The sequence below is a fragment of the Oncorhynchus mykiss genome, chromosome 13 (genome assembly GCF_057628025.1).
Source record: "Oncorhynchus mykiss isolate SJ-2025 chromosome 13, ASM5762802v1, whole genome shotgun sequence".
Lineage (NCBI taxonomy): Eukaryota > Metazoa > Chordata > Actinopteri > Salmoniformes > Salmonidae > Oncorhynchus > Oncorhynchus mykiss.
Genome location: NC_143034.1, coordinates 53,550,834 through 53,573,082, shown reverse-complemented (window position 1 = coordinate 53,573,082; position 22,249 = coordinate 53,550,834). Strand labels below are relative to the sequence as shown.

The window sequence follows — 22,249 nt, the reverse complement described above, 5'->3', positions numbered from 1 at the left end:
ATGTCCAGGCAGGCCAGTTTCTGGTTTGATGGGTTAGTGGAAGTGCTTCCCAGCCCTTTCTGGCTGCATTCTGCCGTTAATAATGCATGCTGCTACTAAGGGAATCGGACAGGGGCCCCTCTCCTCTATACCACTCAGACGAAGCTACATTAAGAGCACTGACTGTGCAGATCTCGGCACTGATCTTCCCTCCCCATCTTGACATGTATTTTTCAATTATGTGCATTTATCTAGACTCACGTCTGCCATGTTACGTCCTTTCACTTATCTTTTGTTTTGCGATGTGCAATTGTACTGGCGTGTGGTACATTTTGGCCCCTTAAAAACAAGCTACTTTAAACTATTTACCTCTCATTCCCTTTGTTTCGGTTTTCTCTTCTTTCTTTATGGTCTCAGACAGCTATTGATTTTCTTTGACTTGCTGGCTGGTGGAGGTTATGTAGTCAGACAAGAGGCTCTTTTCTCCCTCTAGTGGTGCTATCATACCACCACAGTCACACTGTACTGGGCAGGCCCTGGCATGAAGATGAGAAGCAACGATGATCTGATCAAGTACAATTCACCATGAATCCATAGAAAAATGTCTTTAAGCAAGTTTGTTACCTTACCCTTTAAAAGTTCATAACAGGTCGAGCACTCAACCGACATAACTGACAAAGGGAAAGTGTTGTTCTGCCTCATTGACCATGAAGAGGACTAAATGTAAAATGTCCCTGACGAGAGAGAGCAGAAAAGCGACAACATGGACCACATCACCAGAAAATAGGACTCTGCTTGGTAGAAATAAACAGTACGTTTTCAATAGTTTTAATTGGAGGTGGTTTACTGGTATTAGCCAGAGAGGTGGCACAGAAATGCAATGTACTGAAAAAAAGGGCAAAAAATGAGAATAGCTTTAAAAATAAAAATAAATATGTACAAGCGAGATTCTCATCCAAAATGTAGATTGAGCAATTTGGCCATACTAAAATTATTAGTATCAGTCTAACCAACCATAACAGAGTAAAACAATGAGAAATACATCAGAAATTATCACGTTAGCAGAGTATAAAACACATGTAGTTAAGAAATACACTACAACAACAACAAGTAATCTTCTACGCCACTGTGCTGCATGCCATGAGACATTTAGCACCAGTTCTAGTTCTGTCATCATGGCTCATCGTACATGCGTACCTGATCATCTCAAGCAAGATGAATGTACTAAGTAAAAACATTCAAAGAATGGGAAGGAGAAAAAAAAATGAACATTTCTAGTCATCAACACATACTTGAATAAATCACTTTTGAAAACATGTAATGGAAAGACACCTTCACCAGAAACAGTGCATTCTGGGTACACAATGATTTCTCTATTTGTCCTATACTGACAACTCTTCCCTTCCTTTTGATCGCTTAAGGATCTTGTGCAATGAGTCCTTTTTTCTCCTAATGAACATCACTATAAGCTTTCATAACATTTCATACAATTAAATTACATTATCACTTCAAAAGGTTTTTCAAATAAAACAGATAAAATATGATAATTCAGTCCCTTTCCTTCAGTGAATCATGATTTGGACCACATGCTGGTTTGCGGAATTAATTTGCCTGGAGAGAGAGTCAATAAATTAACACTGAATTCAATATAACAATGTCAGATATACCTCATAAAATAATATTTTACTGGCCTTGTATTTCAGTCAGGTGCAACAGTCATCCAACAAAATAATTAATAACGGTGGTTAAAACATTTGGCATTGTTTAAAATTAAAATGTGTCTTTTCTTCAGCAATATGGAGTCTGTACAGTGCACTATTAAACCCACTATAGCGGTCTTGCAGTACATTGGTGTTCAGGTCAGGGTCACCTGTCTCTTTACACCAAAGGCTTCATACATATTGATGACTAACTACGGCTGCAGGTCCTGTCCTTGAACATGTCGTCCTCCCATCCAGAGGAGGAGAAGGGAATAAAGGACCAAAGAGTGAGTAGCCTTCCCTAAAAATACAGTACATAACGGTGTGCACGTTTCAGCCTGTCTGTTAATGTGAGTCTCTGTCATAAACATAATTCAGAGGACAATCATAATGTTCAGGGCCCCCAGGCACAGTAAAGCACAATTAAACCATTGCCGTCCTTCAGTCATAGGGTCATGCAGACCCAATTCAACAAAGGCTTATCAACAATATAAATCAAAACTGCACCATAAATAAAACTCCTATTTAGTAAAACATATTCAGATATACAGTACTTTGTGCAAAATCAGTTTCCTCTCTGAAAGGACAGCTAGCTATATTGTTGTATTACAGTCATGAATTAGCTAGCAGAATGTGCTAGCCATATGAATGTAACTTGTTAGCTATAAAAACCCAATGAACTGGTATATTTAATATTAATGTGCGATCTACAGCAGTTAGTGACATGTACGTTGTACTGTACCCGTCTGAATTTAAATGCACCGAAGTGCCACATCCTACAGAGGACAGTGTAGTCTAAGGTCCGATCACCAAGAAGACATCCTCCCACTGGTGGATCTGAAATAGAGAAATAACCAATCTATGTCAATGGAATTGAGATTACTTCAAAGACAAAAACATCAAACCCTGAATGACGCACACACAAACACTCACTCTCTCTTCAGTCACAGCAGCAGAAGAATGAACAGGAGGATGCCTCTGGGCCACGGAACTTTCCAGAGCAAGGTGTATCAGTACACTCTGCTATGAAAGCATGCAGGTCTGTGATGTGCATCGGCTCCTGGGTTTGGGCCTGTAGAGAGACAGAGTGCTTCGATAAAAACGACTGTAAAGAATCCTCTTCCATCCTACTTCCGGTACATTGCACCCTTTCTCCATTTGGCACTCATCAACACTTCATCTTTTACTTTAAAGTCACTAAATCATCTGTCCTGCATTTCTCCATTCACTCCTTCCACCCACCATCCCTCATCCTCCCCTTCTATCAGTCCCCTCATCCCTCCCCTTCCACAGTACCATGATGGCATCGTAGGCTCCGGTGATGAGAGCAATGAAGAGGGAGAGCACCATGTAGATGAAGAGGGAGATGAAGGTGTAGAGGTAGACCTGGCTGAACACCCACACCAGCGTGCCACTCTTCTGCATCTCAGCAAACGTCACAAACATATCGTCCCCGTTGATCAGAGAAAACAGGCACTCTGAGACCATGGACAGAGAGCGGAACTGCAGGGACAGAGGATGAGTTGGTGTATTAGAACACATTTATTTTTCACAGTTTCAGCAATTTGTGATATTTTTTATGAATAATAAAAATACACAAATACATGTGTGCATCCTGTCCATGACCAAATACCTTGGTATGGTAAGGACCCAGCACGATCCAGCCACAGAAGCAATAACCCAGGTATATGGCAGCTACACAGAGGCAGAAGCGGATTACATTAGGGAAGGCAGCCCGCAGCGTCACAATCAGGATCTGAGAATGACAGAGAGAGAGAAAATGTAAGACAAATTTACACATGGAAAAAGAAAAAAAAGTGGGAAGTGACGCAAAACCTCCTCAGAAAGCCATTCAACTTAAATGTCAATGTGTGCATTTTTGTGTGACTGATTATGTCACTCACATTGTACTTCTGGAAGAAACTGAGGTAGCGGAGGACTCCCACCCACACCAGCAGAGTGGAGGTACCGAGCAGAATCCCACACACATCATACAACGACATGTTCTGAAGGACAGAGTCATTTAAATTATTTGTATTAATAATGATATTATTATTATTTGCTCCGTCTAATTCTAACGGTGGGGGGACTGGTGCAGGCCTGGAAAGATATGAAACTAAAAGCAATGCATTGTTCTGTATTACCTTGGACTCTATGCCAATCTTGATGACGCTGCCGGTGATGGTGAGCAGGTCACTGATGATGAGCAGGATGAACCAGCCGTTAATGAACTCCATCCTGTCTGCCCAGCACACACTGTGATTCAGTCTGTGTCTGAAGAACTGGACATACTCCTGTCAGAAACACACAGACGGGACAGACAAATGAACAGAATAAACCAGCGGTTCCCAAACTAGGTGTCACGACCCTATGTGGGGTCGCCTGACATGCTGTCCCCAGTCCACCTGGTCGTGCTGCTGCTCCAGTTTCAACTGTTCTGCCTGCGGTTAAGGAACCCTGACATCACCTGACGTGCTACCTTTTTCCGGACCTGCTGTGTTCGACTGTCGAGCTACTACACCTGCTGTCTCGAACTCAGAATGATCCGCTATGAAAAGCCAACTGACATTTACTCCGGAGGTGCTGGCCTGTTGCACCCTCTACAACCACTGTGATTATAATTTGATCCTGCTGGTCATCTATGAACATTTGAACATCTTGGCCATGTACTGTTATAATTTCCACCTGGCACAGCCAGAAGAGGACTGGCCACACCTCAGAGCCTGGTTCCTCTCTAGGTTCCTGCCTTTCAAGGGAGTTTTTCCTAGCCACTGTGCTTCTACATCTGCTTTGCTTGCTGTTTGGGCTTTTAGGCTGGGTTTCTGTATAGCTCTTTGTGACATTGGCTGATGTAAAAAGGGCTTTATAAATACATTTGATTGATTGATATGAAAATGGGGTCGCAAGCTGACTCATTCAAGGGTTTTTCTTTATTTTTTACATTGTAGAATAATAGTGACGACATCAAAACTACGAAATAACACATATGGAATCATGTAGTAACCCAAAAAAAAAAGAAAGTGTTAAATCAAAATATATTTTAGATTTGAAACACTCTTGGCATTCTCTCGTGCAGCTTCATGAGGTAGTGATAAGAGAATTATATTCTCCAGGTACATCACCCAATCTAATTATATTACTCTCAGTCTGCAAACCAGAATTTGTAAGATCCTGGTCGAATGAAACAGATGGAGGCCCAGCTAAATAGACAAAAAGTTTTATTCACGGAACGTTCTGAAGTCAAGAAAACCTGGATTGCATTTCAATTAACAGGTGTGCCTTGTTAAAAGTTAATTTGTGGAATTTCTTTCCTTCTTATTGCGTTTGAGCCAATCAGTTGTGTTGTGACAAGGTAGGGTGGTATACAGAAGATAACCCTATTTGGTAAAAGACCAAGTCCATATTATGGCAAGAACAGATCAAATAAGCAAAGAAAAACAGTCCATTACTTAAGACATGAAGGTCAGTCAATGTGGAAAATTTCAAGAACTTTAAACACTTCTTCAAGTGCAGTCGCAAAAAAAATCAAGGGCTATGATGAAACTGGCTCTCATTCGGACCGCCACAGGAAAATACCAAGTTACCTCTGCTGCAGAGGATAAATTCATTATAGTTAACTGCACCTTAAAAATTGCAGCCCAAATAAATGCTTCACATAGGTCAAGTAAGAGAAATCAAGAGAAATCAACAGTTCAGTGTAGACTCCATGAAATCAGACCTTCATGGTCAAATTGCTGCAAAGAAACCACTACTGAAGGACATGAATAAGAAGAAGAGACTTGCTTGGGCCAAGAAACGAGCAATGGACATTAGACCGGTGGAAATCTGTCCTTTGGTCTGATGAGTACAAATTTTTGATTTTTGGTTCCAACCGCCGTGTCTTTGTGAGACGCAGAGTAGGTGAACGGATGATCTCCGCATGTGTGGTTCCAACTGTGAAGCATGGAGGAAGTGGTGTGGGGGTGCTTTGCTGGTGACACTGTCTGATTTATTTAGAATTCAAGGCACACTTAACCAGCATGGCTCCACAGCATTCTGCAGCGATACGCCATTCCATATGGTTTGCGCTTAGTGGGACTATCATTTGTTTGTTAGTCTTGTGAAATCCATAGATTAGGGCCAAATTCATTTAAATTGACTGATTTCCTTCTATGAACTATGGGTAAAATATTGTTGCATTTATAATTGTTGCATTTATATTTTTGTTCATATAAATTACAATGTCAGCCTTGGTCTTACATGTTGTAGGATGACTCCTCTGAGGATAGAGCGACCACACAGCAGCAGGGACAGCAGACACACTACGGCCACCAGCACGTCAAAAGCCTCCCGTGCATAGTTCTCCGCTATAGGAGGAAGAAGAAAGGAGGGTTGTTTGAATGAATTAAGTCAGGGAGTGAAGGGAAGGAAGAGGCAAACAGCTAGTCAGGAACAGCAGGAAAGAAGTGAATCAATCTCAAGCAGTACCCCCCCATCCTCGCTCTCTCACCATGTCCCCACACGTTGGGGTCTTTGCACTTCTTGATGGAGGCATGGTTGAGCAGGCTGATCTTCACTCTGCCGCTGTGAGCCTTGTTATCCAGGACAACCTGACAGCAGCCACAATACACACACACTGTAAACGTAGCTACAACACAAACCCTGGCTTTATAACAGCTGTCTAAGATAACGTGGGCTGTGTGGGGCTGCAGTGTTTCCCCTATGATTTTTTTCAGCTGCAGTGGAAAAGTTGGGCGAAGGGGTGTGGCGTGCTAGTGGGCATGGCCAATGGCGTGGTTTTAGAGGCCCTCCTCTTGGCCGCGGAGACAATTTTGCTGTTTTAAAGCTAATTTTCTGCAATTCTACACATTTCGCCATGGTTTACACCGTGTTCTTATGCCATCGGAGTGACTCAAATTATAACAAAATCAGTGGGGGCCACATGCCATAACTACCTAGTTTATTTTTGGTGATTGTTAGTTCTCAAAGATTCTTATTTCTAAATATATTGCGCCATCCTATATTTTCTACATACATTATATCTGTATTTGTCTGTATAAGTTTACACTGAAAAAAATGTAAAACATTTGTGGAGGCCACAATTTAAATGGATATAGGGGAAACTGGGCTGTTCAAGGGAAATTAGTAGGTCATCTCACCATAATAGCAAAGGTGTAGCAGTCAGGGATCTCATTGTTGATGATGGTCTGGATGTTTATGGCCTTCAGCTGGAACTGAATGGTCACATTGATCAGCCTGGAGACCAAGAAGAAGAAGACAAGAGACACGATCCAGTAAGAGGAATGCATGCATGTAATCTCAATAGAAGTGATATTACCCAGTAATGTTCCATGTTGATATGTAATGCATTACATAAGCATTACCATAAGCAATATATTAACATAAGGACTGACAAAACAACAAAAATGGGATTCAAAACCCCATGAGGAATTGCATGCTAGAATAAAAGGGGAGGGGGAGCAAGGGAGACCATTGTGTGTCTCACTTGTGAAACTGGAGAGTGAAGTTCTTGTAGTCACTGTAATCAGGAGAAGGAGGGTCTGGTAGTGGGTCCACACCAATGCAATCTGAAAAAGACCGAAGGATGGAATAAAAGCAAGTTGAGAGAGAGAGTAGGAACAAAAACAGAAATCCAGGAGATTTATTTCCAGAAGCCTCTACACAGAGTATTCCAAACATTAGGAACACCCAGTTGTGTCACGTTGGCTGGATACCCTTTGGGTGGACCATTCTTGATACACACGGGAAACTGTTGAGCATGAAAAACCCAGCAGCGTTGCAGTTCTTGACACAAACGGTGCATTTGGCACCTACTACCATACCCCGTTCAAAGGCCCTTAAATCTTTTGTCTTGCCCATTCACCCTCTGAATGGCTCACATACACAATCCATGTCTCCTCCCCTTCATCTACACTAATTGAAGTGGATTAAACAAGTAGCATCAGTAAGAGAACATAGCTTCACCTGGATTCCCCTGGTCAGTCTACATCATGGAATTAGCAGGTCTTCCTAATATTTTGTACACTCAGTGTACATTTGACACTTGCAAGTATTCTGTTATTCACTTTTTTTTTTCCCAAAGCCAATGGAAAATACTTTCACAACTTCAACATTTTGAAATACTAGGTTATCTTAACTACTTCTGTTTAGTTGCCAACCTTGACTCAACCACTTTTGATAACATTTCAAACAATGGTCCGTTGCCAAAACACATTAAAAAAAAACTGTGCCAATGAACCATCTTTGTGAAATCAGCAGGTGAATAGAACAGAAGACGTCCATTTGGCCAGCTCTCTATTATTTTGCTGATGTTAGTGGAAATAGCACTTATATGGTTAATGCTTTTATGGACAGGATCTATTCTCAGCACTGAAAGTAGGGCACGGTTGGAGGGCAACTCTTGACATATGTGGAGCTTTGAGTCAATAACAGTTACTTCCCGACGGGCCAAAGACAACTGGCAGTGGATTAAAGAAAACAAGACCGACAGACTGATGTCAAATACATGGAGGTGGAATGTGATAGACAACTTAATGAACAGAAAAAGGAGAATGCAGCCAGGGTACCGGTAATAACTTTGGGGTCGATGTCAAAGGTGTCGTTGATGGGGTCGATGATGCCCCTCTTGTAGTACCGCTGGCACAGAGAGAGGGCACTCCCATTCACACCCTCACCCCACACATATGCATACCGCCCTACTGATGTCTGTGGTAGAGCCAGGAACTGAGGAAAAGAAAATAGAAAGGATGATATATGGAATAGGTAACATACAGCTATACTAATAGCAAGACATCATATAGACAGACAAGGAAGACAAAAGATCATTTAATAACAAGGCATTACATAGAACAAAATGAGAGGGTTGAGAAGTCACTCATCTGCCGTTCTCTGATTAGTGTTGCGTACTGAGATACTAGTACCTGATCTACAGCATAATAAATATGGCTATAGAGTTCACTCTGTGTGTGGATTGCCATTGAAGAGCCATCCCGGTAGTCTTTAAGGAAAAGGTGTTTGAAGGATGCTGTGTTCTCTTCCTTGAATGTCACCACCATCTGGTTACTCAAGCCAAACAGGACTAACTAGAGAAGGGAGTGACAGGGGATTAAGGGTTAAAACACTGAAAATCAACAGAAGACCCATCATGAATACCAATTCTTCAGTTCAGTAAAGGCCCACCTGTACAGTGACAATGAGGATCTTGAGCAGCTGCAGGACCAGTTTAAAGGGCTTGCGGCCCTTGGCGTGGTACTTGTCACAGGGGCTCATGAAAAAGTACTTGAGCTTCCTCCGCAGTGCCTCCTCCTCCTGCTGCTGTTGCCTGAGCTCTGAACCTACCAGACCGGTGACCCGGGGGTTCCCGCCACTGAGGTCATCGGACCTGTAGCTGCTCACAGGTGAGAACAGCTCATCCTTCTCTGAGAGAGAATCAATGACAGACATGAGTTTCTACATACAACATAGGGAAGGCATATTTGAAAAGAGCACTCATAAGCTTGATATTGCTGCTGAAAAAGAGGAAGTGGGAAAGCGATGTGGTATTGTAATTTTACTATAATTATATAATTCAAGCATGCATTGGATCAGTAGGTATGATATAGCCCATTCAATAAAAAAAGAGACCCCTTGACTTTTTCCACATTGTTATATTAGCCTTATTCTAAAATTGATACGTTTTTTCCCCCTCAATCTACCCAAAATAACCCATAATGACAAAGCAAAAACAAGTTGACATTTTGTAAATGTATTAAAACAAAAAAACTGAAATATCAAATTTACATAAGTATTCAGACCCCTTACTCAGTACTTTGTTGAAGCACCTTACATCTTTGAGTCATCTTGGGTATGACGCTACAAGCTTGGCACACCTGTATTTGTTCCGAAGCCACACCTGCGTTGTCTTGGCCGTGTGCTTGGGGTCGTTGTCCTGTTGACAATGACCCCAAGTCTGAGGTCTGGATCAGGTTTTCATCAAGGGATTTCTCTGTACTTTGCACCATTCATCTTCACTCAATCCGGACTAGTCTCCCAGTCCCTGACGCTAAAAAACATCCCCACAGCATGATGCTGCCACCATCACCATGCTTCACCGTAGGGAGGTGCCATGTTTCCTCCAGACATGACGCTTGGCATTCAGGCCAAAGAGTTCAATCTTGGTTTCATCAGACCAGAGAATCTTGTTTCTCATGGTCAGAGTCATTTAGGTGCCTTTTGGCAAACTCCAAGTGGGCTGTCATGTGCCTTTTACTGAGGCGTGGCTTTTGTCTGGCCACTCTACCACAATGGCCTGATTGGTGGAGTGCTGCAGAGATTGTTGTCCTTCTGGAAGGTTCTCCCATCTCAACAGAGGACCTCTGGAGCTCTGTCAGCTCTGCTCTACCTGACCAAGGCCCTTCTCCCCCGATTGCTCAGTTTGGCTGGGCGTATTCAGACCCCTTACTCTAGGAAGAGAGCTGGCCGTCGATTCTCAATTTAAGAATGATGGAGGCCACTGTGTTCTTGGGGACCTTAAATGCTGCAGAAATGTTTTGGTACCCTTCCCCAGATTTGTGCCTTGACACAAACCTGTTGCAGAGCTGTACGGACAATTCCTTTGGCCTCATTGCTTGATTTTTGCTCCGACATGAACTGCCAACTGTAGGACCTTATATAGACAGGTGTGCCTTTCCAAATCATGTCCAATCAATTGAATTTACCATAGGTGGACTCCGATCAAGTTGTAGAAACAAGTTAAGGATGATCAACGGAAACAGGATGCACCTGAGCTCAATTTCAAGTCTCATAGCAAAGGGTTTGAATAGTTATGTAAATAAGGTATTTTTTATTAACTGAAATACCTATATTGGTTAATCTGAACAGTCTCATCAATGATTTGATTTAGGGCTACTTATTTAGGCATTTTAAGGGTTTTCAGTGTAGTGCAGATTTTTTTATGGAATATCTACATCGGCATACAGATGCCCATTATCAGCAACCATCACTCCTGTGTTCCAATGGCACGTTGTGTTAGCTAATCCAAGTTTATCATTTTTAAAAGGCAAATTTATCATTAGAAAACCCTTTTGCAATCATGTTAGCACAGCTGAAAAATGTTGTTTTGATTAAAGAAGCAATAAAACTGTCCTTTAGACTAGTTGAGTATCTGGAGCATCAGCATTTGTGGGTTTGATTACAGGCTCAAAATGGCCAGAAACAAATAACTTTCTTCTGAAACTCGTCAGTCTATTCTTGTTCTGAGAAATGAAGGCTATTCCATGCGAGAAATTGCCAAGAAACTAGATCTCGTACAACGCTGTGTACTACTCAATTCACAAAACAGCGCAACCTAGCTCTACCCAGAATAGAAAGAGGAGTGGGAGGCCTGCTGCACAACTGAGCAAGAGCACAAGTACTTTTGAGTGTCTAGTTTGAGAAACAGGTGCATCACAAGTCCTCAACTGGCAGCTTCATTAAATAGTACCCGTAAAACACAAATCTCAATCGTGAAAAGGTGACTCTGGGATGCTGGCCTTCTAGGGCAGAGTTGCAAAGATAAAGCCATAACAAACAAAAGCACTAATATAAGAAGTGGACGGTACATGTTTTGTTTTTGGGCTAAATGTATACATTATGATTTGCCTCTGAACTGTATGTGAACCCTCTGGAATCTACTGGCACTAACCATTAAAACTAGGACTTCAACCAGGCTGTGCCTATGCTATTTGCTCCCTCTCTTTCAAACTGCTAGCACAAAATTCGTTTTTTTTTCTTCACAAAAGATCATGAAAACAAATATCAGCTGGCCCAAATCAGCTCTACATAATTCAGCAGGGAAGTGTGCAACTAGCACACATTATACCAGTGGAGAAACTACGTCACCTACATAGGTATTACCATATCCCGTTCAATTCAAATTCATTACAGATATAACTATTTGCAAACCTTTTAAAACATCCAGAAAGACAGTGGTCTTAGAAGGGTATTTATACTTTAAAATACATATTTTTTGTGAATGGATGTAGATGAAAGAACTCTGTTTTAATGTCCTCGTTTAATATTTTTTTATTTACCTCCAACTCTATATATCCAAGTGAGCCTATAAGGAACTTGTGGATCAGATTTACCATTATTTACCATTGATCAAACGTATAACAGACAGACACTGCTCAAAATGAGTTGTTTGTGATATCTACACTCAGTTGCCAGGTTCACCACCCTATTCACAAAAATAAATTGCTCCTAGATACACCAAGTCCCATGGTCTTGGCTTGCTACACACTAAAGCAGGCAGAGAAGTATTCAGGTATTCTGTTACTGTTTGTTTGAACTTTAGAATGTGCAAAATGACAGTCTGTGATGGTCTTTTGTAACTCAGAAAAGTTCCAAAACTTGTACTGACTAATAAACTCCAACTGTACTTAATAACTTGAACAGTCTCTCTCCTTTCCCAGTTTCATCAACTGTTTTGAATTCACGCTGTTCCAGATGCAAAGGTAGTTGTACCTAATAAAGTGACCACTGACTCTATAGACTTTCCGTAATGTGTTCCCGGGTATTCCCAGAACACATTAAGTGTTCAACAGCTGAATCTATTACCTCAGGAGATGGTACCATTCAGCTTGTCTGGGGATGACAAAGGACTTGAACAAAGCCAAAATAGAAAATGATTGGAAGGGGCCTCTTAGCTGTTAAATTAGAGACATATAAATAAGTGAATTTTGTGCCTTGTAACTACTTTAAAATGTGGAATTGTTGCACTAAAAATGCAAACATTGATTTGGCATAAAATGTAAGATTGTACAACTTTATGTAAACATTGTACAACTTTATGTAAAAAAGAACAAATTGTACTTGAAATTAACATTTCTTTAAAGTTATTGCAAAAAAAATGCATATTTTCACTTTTCTGCGACAATCACTGAATTAGTTATTGATTTCTTCATCTTTAAATGCAATATTTTATAGATTTGATGTATTTCTATCAAATCAAAACTGGAATTTCTATTCAAAGCAAAGGTTGAAAAGTATACTAGACATTTATAGACTAAATAAAACCTAGTATGATGATTATGTCATAATCAGTGAAAACGTTATTGATTTTTACATTTGTAACATTTCTTTTGGCCAATGTCTGTTGAATATCTGTTGAATGTAAAACCAATTTTACCGGAGGCGACTACCTGTGCTAATTAGCTATCTGCGTCTCCCAACATGTGTGGGAACAAGGACGCCACAAACGTGTTGTAACTGGAAAATACTGCCGGCTGCAACTGTTAAAACAGGATACAGTAAGTGTATATTTGGAATTTGTTAAATTATTTTGGTGATATGAAAGTAGAAAGCTTAATGTTTCTAGAACCGTACCACAATTGAGGATCGATTCACGTTTAGATTGATTATTTGGGGGCTGCCAGAGTCAATTCGCCTCTGAAAATAACATTTAGTATATTCTTGGGCGAGGTACGATACAGCAATGGAAGCATTATTGACATACAATTAGCCTATTATGATCATATTGCGATGCTATGCACTCACATATGACTTGCAGTCTTCCCATTTAACACTATACAACAAATACATTATCCTTATGAAATGTGTTATTTTATACACCTTTAGGTTTACAAAACTCGGCCCTCAGGACCCCAAGGGGTGCATGTTTTGCTTATTCCCTTAACAGTACCCAGCTGATTTAAATCATCAATAACCAAACATCAAGCCTTGATAATTTTGTAGTGTTTGGGCAAAAACCAAAACGTGCACCATTGGGGTCCCGAGGACCGAGTTTGGTAAATGCTGGTTAACTTAAAAAAAATAGGCTTAGACTGATAAATTGGAAGTACATGACCAACCTGTACCGTCTTGGATGCAGTTACAGTTCGATGATGCCATGGCGATGCTTTGCAGGACATGAATGAATTCCTTCGAATAATACAATTTAAGAAATTAATAGAAATGATAGTTTAGGACTGTCGGAAAGTTAAACATTGAGGAAACAAATTACAAGAGAGTAGGGACGCTGCGCCCACAATCACAAAGCCGCAGCTTCCAATAGTCACATGACAATCACCATGTGACATGTTATCAAAATACCTTGATGGTCATTGGTCTCAAAACATCTCATTCGTGATAGCGTTTGTGGCCCCACCCATTGCATTGATAGTCAAACGATCAATGTTAGGCTGCGTTCAGTACAACGGAAACGGTGTCATAATGAACGACCAGTTGAAAAACGGGGAGGGGTTATGGGTTCAAAATGTATCCGCTGCCCTTTAAATGTCACTCATTTCTTTCAAGCTACACTCCGGCACACGGAGCAAATGTACGTCAAACTCTGTTCAAAAACGTACAAGGAAGTCTAGGGAAAACGTGTAGATATAGCGTTTTCTAAATGACTAAAATGTATGTGTTAAGTTCAAATTGTTGAACGTAGCAAACAAATTGAACACACCCCTGGATTCATCGATTTTCTACATATGATCTTTAGAATTACTCAGCAAGTCTTAATATCAGTTCATCGCTAAAATGCTTACACACGGTGATAAACAGTAAAAGTATTTCAAACATGTCTAGATAGAAACAAATAAAGGTGTAAAAATGAAACTACACCTACAAACCTGAGTCAGGACATTTTTGCCAACATATTGCTCTATGGAAATGACCACTGATAACTTTCAAATTTCACATATTTTGAATAATAGCTTAAAATATAATTTGTTTAGGGAACACAATGCCAGTCTTTAATTGCACCATGTTGAACTCAGTTGGAGGGTAAACCATTGCACATATTATTATACGTATTATACTGCAGCCCATATCGTCAATGTGTTGGTCCTTTGTGTGATTCCGAAATGTCTTGGGATATCAAAAACAAAAGAGATGACATTCACATACATCCTATGCAGTCTTGAGAGATGGTTTAAGATACACTGTCAGTGAGAATGTCAAAGTCATTAGATAAGGGTTGACTGAGAGATTCACAAGAAACATAGACCTTTATAAACGTCGTCTCATATGGACTCTTCTTAGACCAAATAAATACAATAGCTCAGAATTGGGACTAACATTCTAATCATTCACTCATATTTACTCTCTCTCATGTGGTGATATAAAGACATCCTGTTTCACTTCTCAATATACTGTATATTCACAACTCAACTACTCATATGCAGACTTGCCTACAGACCAATCATTCACTCAGTCCATATCTCACATTACTGGCTCGTTAACTCAAACGGAGCATATTGAGACCTAATAATGATAATGATGATCAACTTCATCATTCTCTTATTCTAGCATGTGTACACCAACACTCTCTCCTCTATCTGCTATCCAGGGCCTTGTCTCTGGCTATCACAGCTTCATCAAACTTGATCATGAGCGTGGTGCCCTTGTGCCAGTGGGCTGTGACCTTGGCAGGGAAGCCACTGTGTGTGAGAATGGCCTCTACGATGCCAGCGGTGAATGCAGCACAGTTTAGTGTGCTGTTCTCCTTGGGCACAGAGATGTAAGCGTTGATCAGTGGCTCCTTCTCTATGATGTAGTAGGTCTTGTCATCATCGTTGGCCTGCTCCAGCTTGTCTGCCTCCTTACCGAACATGGCTTTCCATACTGACACCTATATGAAGCAAATTGAAAATTATAGACATGTACTTATGCATGGGCATAATGACAAGTGTTACACCTTATAAGACTGTTACATATGCACGTATCTACCTTAAGCCCATGCAAGCACGTACCTTGACGAAGAGCAGTATGTTAAGCACCTTGGTCTCCCTCTTCCCATTCTTCTCCCTCAGCACCAGCACATCCAGCATACTGGCGCCAACGCTCTGACCCATGTCTGCCAAGCGTTGCTGCAGCTCGGACACAGAGTACACGCGGCTCTGGCAGTACTGCACCATCTCAGAGAAGAGCAGTGCAAAGGCACTCACACTGACTTCAGTCTTGGGACGGGTTAGAGGCCGTTCCAGGATGTTTGACTTTCCTCTCGTGAACCGAGTGTCCATTTTCTGAAAGAGAATGATCTGTAAATAGAAGTAAAATAGACTGAAGTGATAATATGCTAGCCATGTCAATTCCAAATCAACCCCTCACCACTACCCTAGGCAGGTGAAGATCTGAGAGGATTAGCTATAGATAGATAACACTTTCAATTAGCCTAGGGGGAAGGATCTTCAACCACAATGTTTAGCTATCCGTCTTTTAACAAGGTAGTATTTTTTTAGATCTTAACAAGTGCCTATGGTGGTAGTATGGCTCACACCTCTCGAATTCGTCACAGCTCGCTGTGTAGTCACGTGCCTCGCGCGTAAATCAGGTGAAAGGGGTAGGGCCTATGGGGGTTGTTTTGGGATTCAGGTCGCCGCGCCTCAAGAGGGCCAGCTTCGGTTGTGGCAATCTTTACCTGCAGTACATATGCAAAGAGATTAGCCAACGACGATTCCGTGAATTAGGAGGAGCTAACTGCGTTGAAAAAACAACAAAGTCGCTGCTAGTGCAGACGAAAGTGGGAAGATAAAGTATATTGGATGCTAGCGTAACTAGCCAGCTAATGTAGCTGCTAGCTAGTGCAAATTTAGTTAATATTGTCAAGCAAGCTAGCGAACTCACTCGACGACAGAAAGGCCAGAACTCAGTCATTCAGAATGTTAACAAGCTAACATTTAAACATATTTATTTATTTATATAGTTCATTATTCTTATACAAGGACCTAAAACCACTTACCGCGCTTCAATGTTTTTAGCCTGCTGTTGTGTTGGGGACTTCCTGTTCTGGTCACGTGTCTTGTTCTAGTAAAGCACTGATCTGTGAACAGCAGTGCATGTGCTCATCTGACACATACCTGTTTCTACATGTGTAATCTAAATTACATGCTTTGAAAAAGTTTTAAAAAATGCAAGATTTCCTAATGTCAATTGCATGGTTAAAAAAAATATTCCTGTTAAATGATGCATGGGAATTTCCTTTGAGTTCTTGCTGTGTATTTCTAGGGCCATTTGGAAAAGGAACAAGTACATGCTTGCATTCTCATGCGTCACATACCTTTCAGTGATTTAAAAGATACTGTTACCCAAACACAACATACAATATGATGCTGCTGTACAGTACTTTCTAACAGAATTTTGTTTAATATTGAGATATTATGAAACAACAGTCTATACAAAGTACTTGAGGAGAAGGGGAAAATAAATTGCAGACCTAAAGGTTGTACTTGTGACAGTGGTGTAATGCAATAATGTAAATAATGAAATGTTTAAATTCAGAAAGACCTTGAGCCATAAGGACAAACACACATGTACACACACACACTTACCTAACAGTTGCCAATTTCCCACACCATGTCCCTCAAATGACTCAAATTAACCAGCACCGTATCTGTTTGTACAGTGGTTGCATAATCCACTTGATGTGTTTGCCTTCCTATAAATGTTTCAAGGTAGGCGATGCAATGCGTAATACATGTCAGGAGCACAGGGCGTCGAAGACTCAATGATTTCTCCAATGGAACCGCACTGGAAATGGTGTCTGACCCTTCTTGTGGTCTTGGTCAGTGCTCACACTGATACCAAAGGTAACTCAATCTGTTTGTGTTCACATTTTTCCAATTTATGTAGAGGTCGTGAGCAGTCAAACTCTTTTCGAGAGAGAGAAAGAAAGTCAGCAAGGAAATGCATTACAGCTACTTAGAGGAAGAAGTTGCAAGAAAATGCTATTTTAGGAAATATAGGGTGCAGTTATTAATACACAGTACAAAACAGTATGTAGTTTCCGCTTTATAGAAAAGCGATGCTGAATATTATCAAATGTAAACAAGTGTGTTTTCTGATTTCAGTCACATCCTCCCAGCATATGGATGACTTCATCAGAGTGTTGGAGCAGGTAGAATACAGAAACCCTGGACTGCAGCCTGTAAATGTGTTGAGAGGCCTGCGCAGGGCAGCTGGTCTCAGAGATGAGTTCATGCAGCACTTCTTGGGCACTATCAGGGAGGACAGCACCTCAGAGGCACCAGTTATGGACTCCAATCTCTCAGATTTCATTGGCAGAGCTGTGCGCCATCAGGTGACAGAGAGAGGTAGAGAGGAAGGGGTTGTCCTTACTGCTGATGGCACCACGGTTGCTATGAGCCCAGTCCTTCTGGGTATTGAAGCTGGGCTAGTGTCTAAGACGAGGTGTCAAGTCCGTGGCCTGTACCCCCTCACTCTGGCTAGGAACTTGGGTCTGTCCTTCCAGCGCTTCCATAGCTCTCTCCTCTCCCATCGCCTGGGCCCTGATGGCTGCTGGGATGACGTGACCTCGCCTCAGGTCTTCACCCTCTCCGACAAGCCCTCCCTCGCCACCGATGCCCTGGTTAACGGCGGTATGGATGGTGTGATTCTAGGGATGGAGGTCTCAGCTCAGTCCCAGCGTCCTCTCAAGCTGAGCAGCCTACTGAGGACGTACTACTGTCATCATCTTGAGGTGGAAGGACTGGACACTGCTCCTCGTCTGATCAGCCGCCTACGCAGGGAGAACTTCAGAGAACTGGCCAGGCCCCCCCTCCTGCAGAGGCAGGTGGTGAGATCCCTGGTCCTACAGAGGAGACTGATCGACCACTCTACGATGTTGTCACAGGAAAAGGAAGAGCTGACAGCGGTGGTGAGGGAAGGAATAAAGGAGTTTGTCCACAAATACATGGGTAAGTAAACCCCACTGCAGAGGGAGACAGTGGAGATACAGAGGGTTACTGTAGTCCAGGGAAATCTAAAAAGGATAGGTCAACATTTATTGGAATAATTTTGACTTTGATCCAAGAAAGCACAAATAGTAACAATAATTGAGACATGGTGTTATTGTTGAAAAAAGGAGTGGATAAACATGTTAAAACTCAATATCTCTCTGGATCGCCCTACCTCTAGACTGTCCAGCTATTATCCCACGGTGTCAGTGGGGGGCTGCACCATATCGGGGCACTCCCACCCCCCTGTCACTCCCCCTCTCGTTCATGTACATCCACCACACATACCAGCCTGGCCAGCCTTGTCTCACCTTTCAGCAGTGTTCTGCAGACATGAGATCCATGCAACGCTTTCACCAGGATGACCGGGGCTGGGACGATATTGGATACAGGTATGTGTAGTACACAGGTCTTAGGATATACAGTGCCTTCAGAAAGTATTAATACCCCTTGACTTAGGTGATTGAGTCCAGGTGAGTCCAATAATCGCTGATGCGCGTGATGGGGGGGAGGCAGGTGTGCGTAATGATGGTGGCAGGAGTGTGTAATGCTGGGGAGCCTGGTGCCTTCGAGCGCCAGGGAGGGGGAGCAGGAGCAGGCGTGACACTAAGAGCTTTGCACACCTGGATTGTACAATATTTGCACATTATATATTTTTTTAAATCTTCAAGCTCTGTCAAGTTGGTTGTTGATCATTGCTAGACAGTCATTTTTATGTAATGACATAGCTTTTCAAGCTAATTTAAGTCAAAACTGTAACTAGGTCACTCAGGAACATTCAGTGTCATCTTGGAAAGCAACTCGAGTGTATATTTGGCCTTGTGTTTTAGGTTATTGTCCAGCTGAATGGTGAATTTGTCTCCCAGTGTCTCAGTAGTCTATCAGGAGACTGAACCAGGTTTTCCTCTAGGATCCATTACTTTTTATCCTAAAAAACTCCTCAGTCCTTGCCAATGACAAGCATACCCATAATATGATGCAGCCACCGGCCGGCCATACTTGAAAATATGAAGAGTGTTACTCAGTAATGTGTTGTGTTGGATTTGCCCCAAACATAACGCTTTGTTTTCAGGACATTAGGTACATTTACTTTCCACATTTTTGGCAGCCTTATTGCAAACAGTATGCATGTTTTCTAATATTTTTTATTCTGTACAAGCTTCCTTCTTTTCACTCTGTCATTTATTTTAGTATTGTGGAGTAACTACAATGTTGTTGATCCATCCTCAGTTTTCTCCTATCACAGCCATTAAGCTCTGCAACTGTTTTAAAATCACCATTGGCCTCATGGTGAAATCCCTGAATGGTTTCCTTCCTCTCTGGCAACTAATTTAAGAAGGACGCCTGTATCTTTGTAATGACTGGGTGTATTGACACACCATCCAAAGTGTATTAATCACTTAACCATGCTCAAGGGGATATTCACTGTCTGCTTTTTTGTTTTGTTTTATCCATCTACCAATAGATGCCCTTCTTTGTGAGGCATTGGAAATCCTCCCTGGTGTTTGTGGTTGAATCTGTTTTTGAAATTCACTGCTTGACTGAGGGACCTTATACAGTAGATAATTGTATGTTTAGGCCGGGTTACAGAGATGAGGTAGTCATTCAAAAATATGTTAAAACTTCTTCGGAATCGGTGTCCTGTCCATGTGATGGCTGAGCTAACGTACAGTAGGCTAATGCGATTAGCATGAGGTTGTAAGTAACAAGAACATTTCCCAGGACATAGACATATCTGATATTGGCAGAAAGCTTAAATTCTTGTTAATCTAACTGCACTGTCCAATTTACAGCAGCTATTACAGTGAAAGAATACCATGCTATTGTTTGAGGAGAGTGCACAATTTTGAACATGAAAAGTTATTAATAAACAAATTAGGCACATTTGGGCAGTCTTGATACAACATTTTGAACAGAAATACAATGGTTCATTGGATCAGTCTAAAACTTTGCACATACACCTCTGCCATCTAGTGGCCAAAATCTAAATTTCACCTTGGCTGGAATAATACAATATGGCCTTTCTCTTGCATTTCGAAGATGAGGGTACAAAAACGGTTGTTTTTTTCATTGTATTATCTTTTACCAGATCTATTGTGTTATATTATCCTACATCCCTTTCACATTTCCACAAACTTCAAAGTGTTTCCTTTCAAATGGTACAAAGAATATATGCATATCTTTGCTTTGAATTTTTCGGCAAAAATTGAAAAAAAGGGGCGGATCCTTTTAAACACTATTATTGCCCATGGAGTGAGTCCATGCACCTTATTATATGACTTGTTAAGTAAATTTTTACTCCTGAATTTATTTAGGCTTGCCATAACAAAGGGGTTTAATACTTATTGACTCAAGACATTTCAGCTTTTCATTATTAATGAATTTGAGAAAATGCCTAAAAACATAATTTCACTTTGACATTATAGGGTATTGTGTGTAGTGACACAAAATCTAAATTTAAGAAATGTAAAATTCAGGCTGTAACACGACAATGTGAAAAAAGTAAAGGGATGTGAATACTTTCTGAAGGCACTGTACAGTTGGACACTACACAGCCTCCCCGTAAACCACAATGCTTATGTGTCAAGTTTGAATATACAGTATGTGTGTGTGTCGCTCTCATAATTAGGAGTTAGAAATTAGCCACTGTCCAGTGCTTCTGGGAATTGTTGTTTACCAAGCAAGATGTGACTTGATGATGAATCACTCATGATGAATGACTCATCCCTTGCCGATGTTTGCCTCCAGCTTTGTGGCAGGCTCTGACGGGTACCTCTATCAAGGGCGTGGGTGGCACTGGCAAGGGGCCCACACTAAGGGCTATAACTCCAAGGGCTACGGGGTGTCATTCATCGGTGACTACACCTCCAGATTACCATCACAACAGACCATGGAACTGGTGAGAGATCGTCTGGCATCCTGTGCTGTGGGAGGCGGGCGACTGGTCGGCAACTTCACCCTGTATGGCCACAGACAGCTGGTTAAGACTTCCTGTCCTGGAGACGCCTTATACTCAGAGATCACAGGCTGGGAGCACTTTGGGGTAAGAGAGTGTGTGCAGTATGTACAGATGTAGGATCTTAATTTGATCACTCTATTGGAGGATAACTTTCCTGCAATGCAGGACATTTAAAATTTGTAGTGTATTTGAGGTTTACAAATGCTTCTGAAGTTTGCAATTTCCACTTTGAAATCTCAGACTTGATTTTTCATTGCAAAAAATGTATCAACCCCTAAAAAAAATTCATTAATTATAATCCACATAATAATTCAAATTTCCTGTTGCTGCTGGATTATTTTCCTGCTGTAGCAAACTGACTCAAATTAAGAGCCTACATCTGTGTGTATATGTATATGTGGGGATTATAAGGCTGTTATTAACAATGAATAGGCCTATGTGTTTTTGTTATTTCATGTCTAATGGTCTTATCTCTCCACAAACTTACTTTCATTCTTTCCATTTTCCCCAGGAGGTTCAAAACTGAAGATATGGTGAAAAGTGGAGTGATTAATCTTGACCAGTATCACATAATAAATATTTAATATCTAAAATGCCAGTGTTGCCTTTTTTTTAATCAACAAATGTTATATATGACTTTCTGATAGCTGCTCTGATAGAGCTGATCTGCATAGGTCAGGAAATTATGTTGTTTTGCGTCGGCACCAATCAGTCAATTCACAGCTTTTATTATTTTTCATTACGTACACCTGGTCATCTTGGTGAAACACCCGCAGGGAGTGGGGTCACGGCCAGGGGCGCCATTGTACAGCGCACCTGGAGCAGTTAGGATTAAGTGCCTTGCTCAAGGGCAAAGCAACAGATTATTTCACCTTATCTGTGCTGGTATTTGAACCAGCAACCTCTTACTGGCC

At 41.3% G+C, this 22,249-nt stretch overlaps 3 protein-coding genes across 15 annotated transcripts; 1 reads left to right on the top strand and 2 right to left on the bottom strand.

Annotated features, from left to right (window-relative positions):
- Positions 1-793: 793 nt before the first annotated feature.
- LOC110486502 (mucolipin-1) lies at positions 794-13,874 on the bottom strand. Of its 6 annotated transcripts, none has more exons than XM_021558141.3 (15): positions 13,749-13,874; positions 13,514-13,577; positions 8,859-9,097; positions 8,600-8,761; positions 8,246-8,402; positions 7,165-7,246; positions 6,818-6,914; positions 6,169-6,268; positions 5,919-6,025; positions 3,824-3,973; positions 3,584-3,685; positions 3,313-3,435; positions 2,976-3,182; positions 2,613-2,751; positions 794-2,516 (listed from the first exon to the last, which is right to left on the bottom strand). In XM_021558141.3, exons 1-14 carry the CDS (start codon positions 13,758-13,760, stop codon positions 2,620-2,622), a joined length of 1,734 nt encoding a protein of 577 aa, XP_021413816.3. In that variant the 5' UTR covers positions 13,761-13,874; the 3' UTR covers positions 794-2,516; positions 2,613-2,619. The 6 variants fall into 6 exon arrangements, with proteins under 6 accessions (XP_021413816.3, XP_021413814.3, XP_090052830.1 ...); XM_021558139.3 differs by having other exon boundaries at positions 13,508-13,577; positions 13,749-13,873; XM_090196704.1 differs by having other exon boundaries at positions 8,586-8,761; positions 13,508-13,577; positions 13,749-13,870.
- Positions 12,830-21,928, top strand: LOC110486503 (N-acetylmuramoyl-L-alanine amidase). Of its 5 annotated transcripts, none has more exons than XM_036941223.2 (6): positions 12,830-12,946; positions 17,096-17,230; positions 17,492-18,337; positions 18,558-18,768; positions 21,125-21,419; positions 21,847-21,928. In XM_036941223.2, exons 2-6 carry the CDS (start codon positions 17,119-17,121, stop codon positions 21,859-21,861), a joined length of 1,479 nt encoding a protein of 492 aa, XP_036797118.2. In that variant the 5' UTR covers positions 12,830-12,946; positions 17,096-17,118; the 3' UTR covers positions 21,862-21,928. The 5 variants fall into 5 exon arrangements, 4 of the variants coding, with proteins under 4 accessions (XP_036797118.2, XP_036797117.2, XP_036797119.2 ...); XM_036941224.2 differs by lacking the exon at positions 12,830-12,946 and adding an exon at positions 16,003-16,177; XR_016485995.1 differs by lacking the exon at positions 12,830-12,946 and adding an exon at positions 16,015-16,177 and having other exon boundaries at positions 18,695-18,768.
- tppc5 (Trafficking protein particle complex subunit 5) lies at positions 14,119-16,466 on the bottom strand. 4 transcript variants are annotated; one of them, XM_021556166.3, is made up of 4 exons: positions 16,384-16,466; positions 15,922-16,062; positions 15,395-15,667; positions 14,369-15,273 (listed from the first exon to the last, which is right to left on the bottom strand). In XM_021556166.3, exons 3-4 carry the CDS (start codon positions 15,662-15,664, stop codon positions 14,977-14,979), a joined length of 567 nt encoding a protein of 188 aa, XP_021411841.1. In that variant the 5' UTR covers positions 15,665-15,667; positions 15,922-16,062; positions 16,384-16,466; the 3' UTR covers positions 14,369-14,976.
- Positions 21,929-22,249: the final 321 nt, after the last annotated feature.

What these genes read in the sequence shown, in the direction of transcription:
- LOC110486502 (XM_021558139.3), bottom strand. An exon ending in TCCTCATTGTCACTGTACAG is followed by an intron (nt 8,762 to 8,858) that starts GTGGGCCTTTAC and finishes TCCCTTCTCTAG; the next exon opens with TTAGTCCTGTTTGGCTTGAG. An exon ending in CCCCAACGTGTGGGGACATG is followed by an intron (nt 6,026 to 6,168) that starts GTGAGAGAGCGA and finishes TTCCTCCTATAG; the next exon opens with CGGAGAACTATGCACGGGAG.
- tppc5 (XM_021556166.3), bottom strand. Translation starts at nt 15,664, where the DNA reads ATGGACACTCGGTTCACGAGAGGAAAGTCAAACATCCTGGAACGGCCT. An exon ending in ACATACTGCTCTTCGTCAAG is followed by an intron (nt 15,274 to 15,394) that starts GTACGTGCTTGC and finishes TGCTTCATATAG; the next exon opens with GTGTCAGTATGGAAAGCCAT.
- LOC110486503 (XM_036941223.2), top strand. Translation starts at nt 17,119, where the DNA reads ATGTCAGGAGCACAGGGCGTCGAAGACTCAATGATTTCTCCAATGGAA. An exon ending in TGCTCACACTGATACCAAAG is followed by an intron (nt 17,231 to 17,491) that starts GTAACTCAATCT and finishes TTCTGATTTCAG; the next exon opens with TCACATCCTCCCAGCATATG. An exon ending in TGGGACGATATTGGATACAG is followed by an intron (nt 18,769 to 21,124) that starts GTATGTGTAGTA and finishes GTTTGCCTCCAG; the next exon opens with CTTTGTGGCAGGCTCTGACG.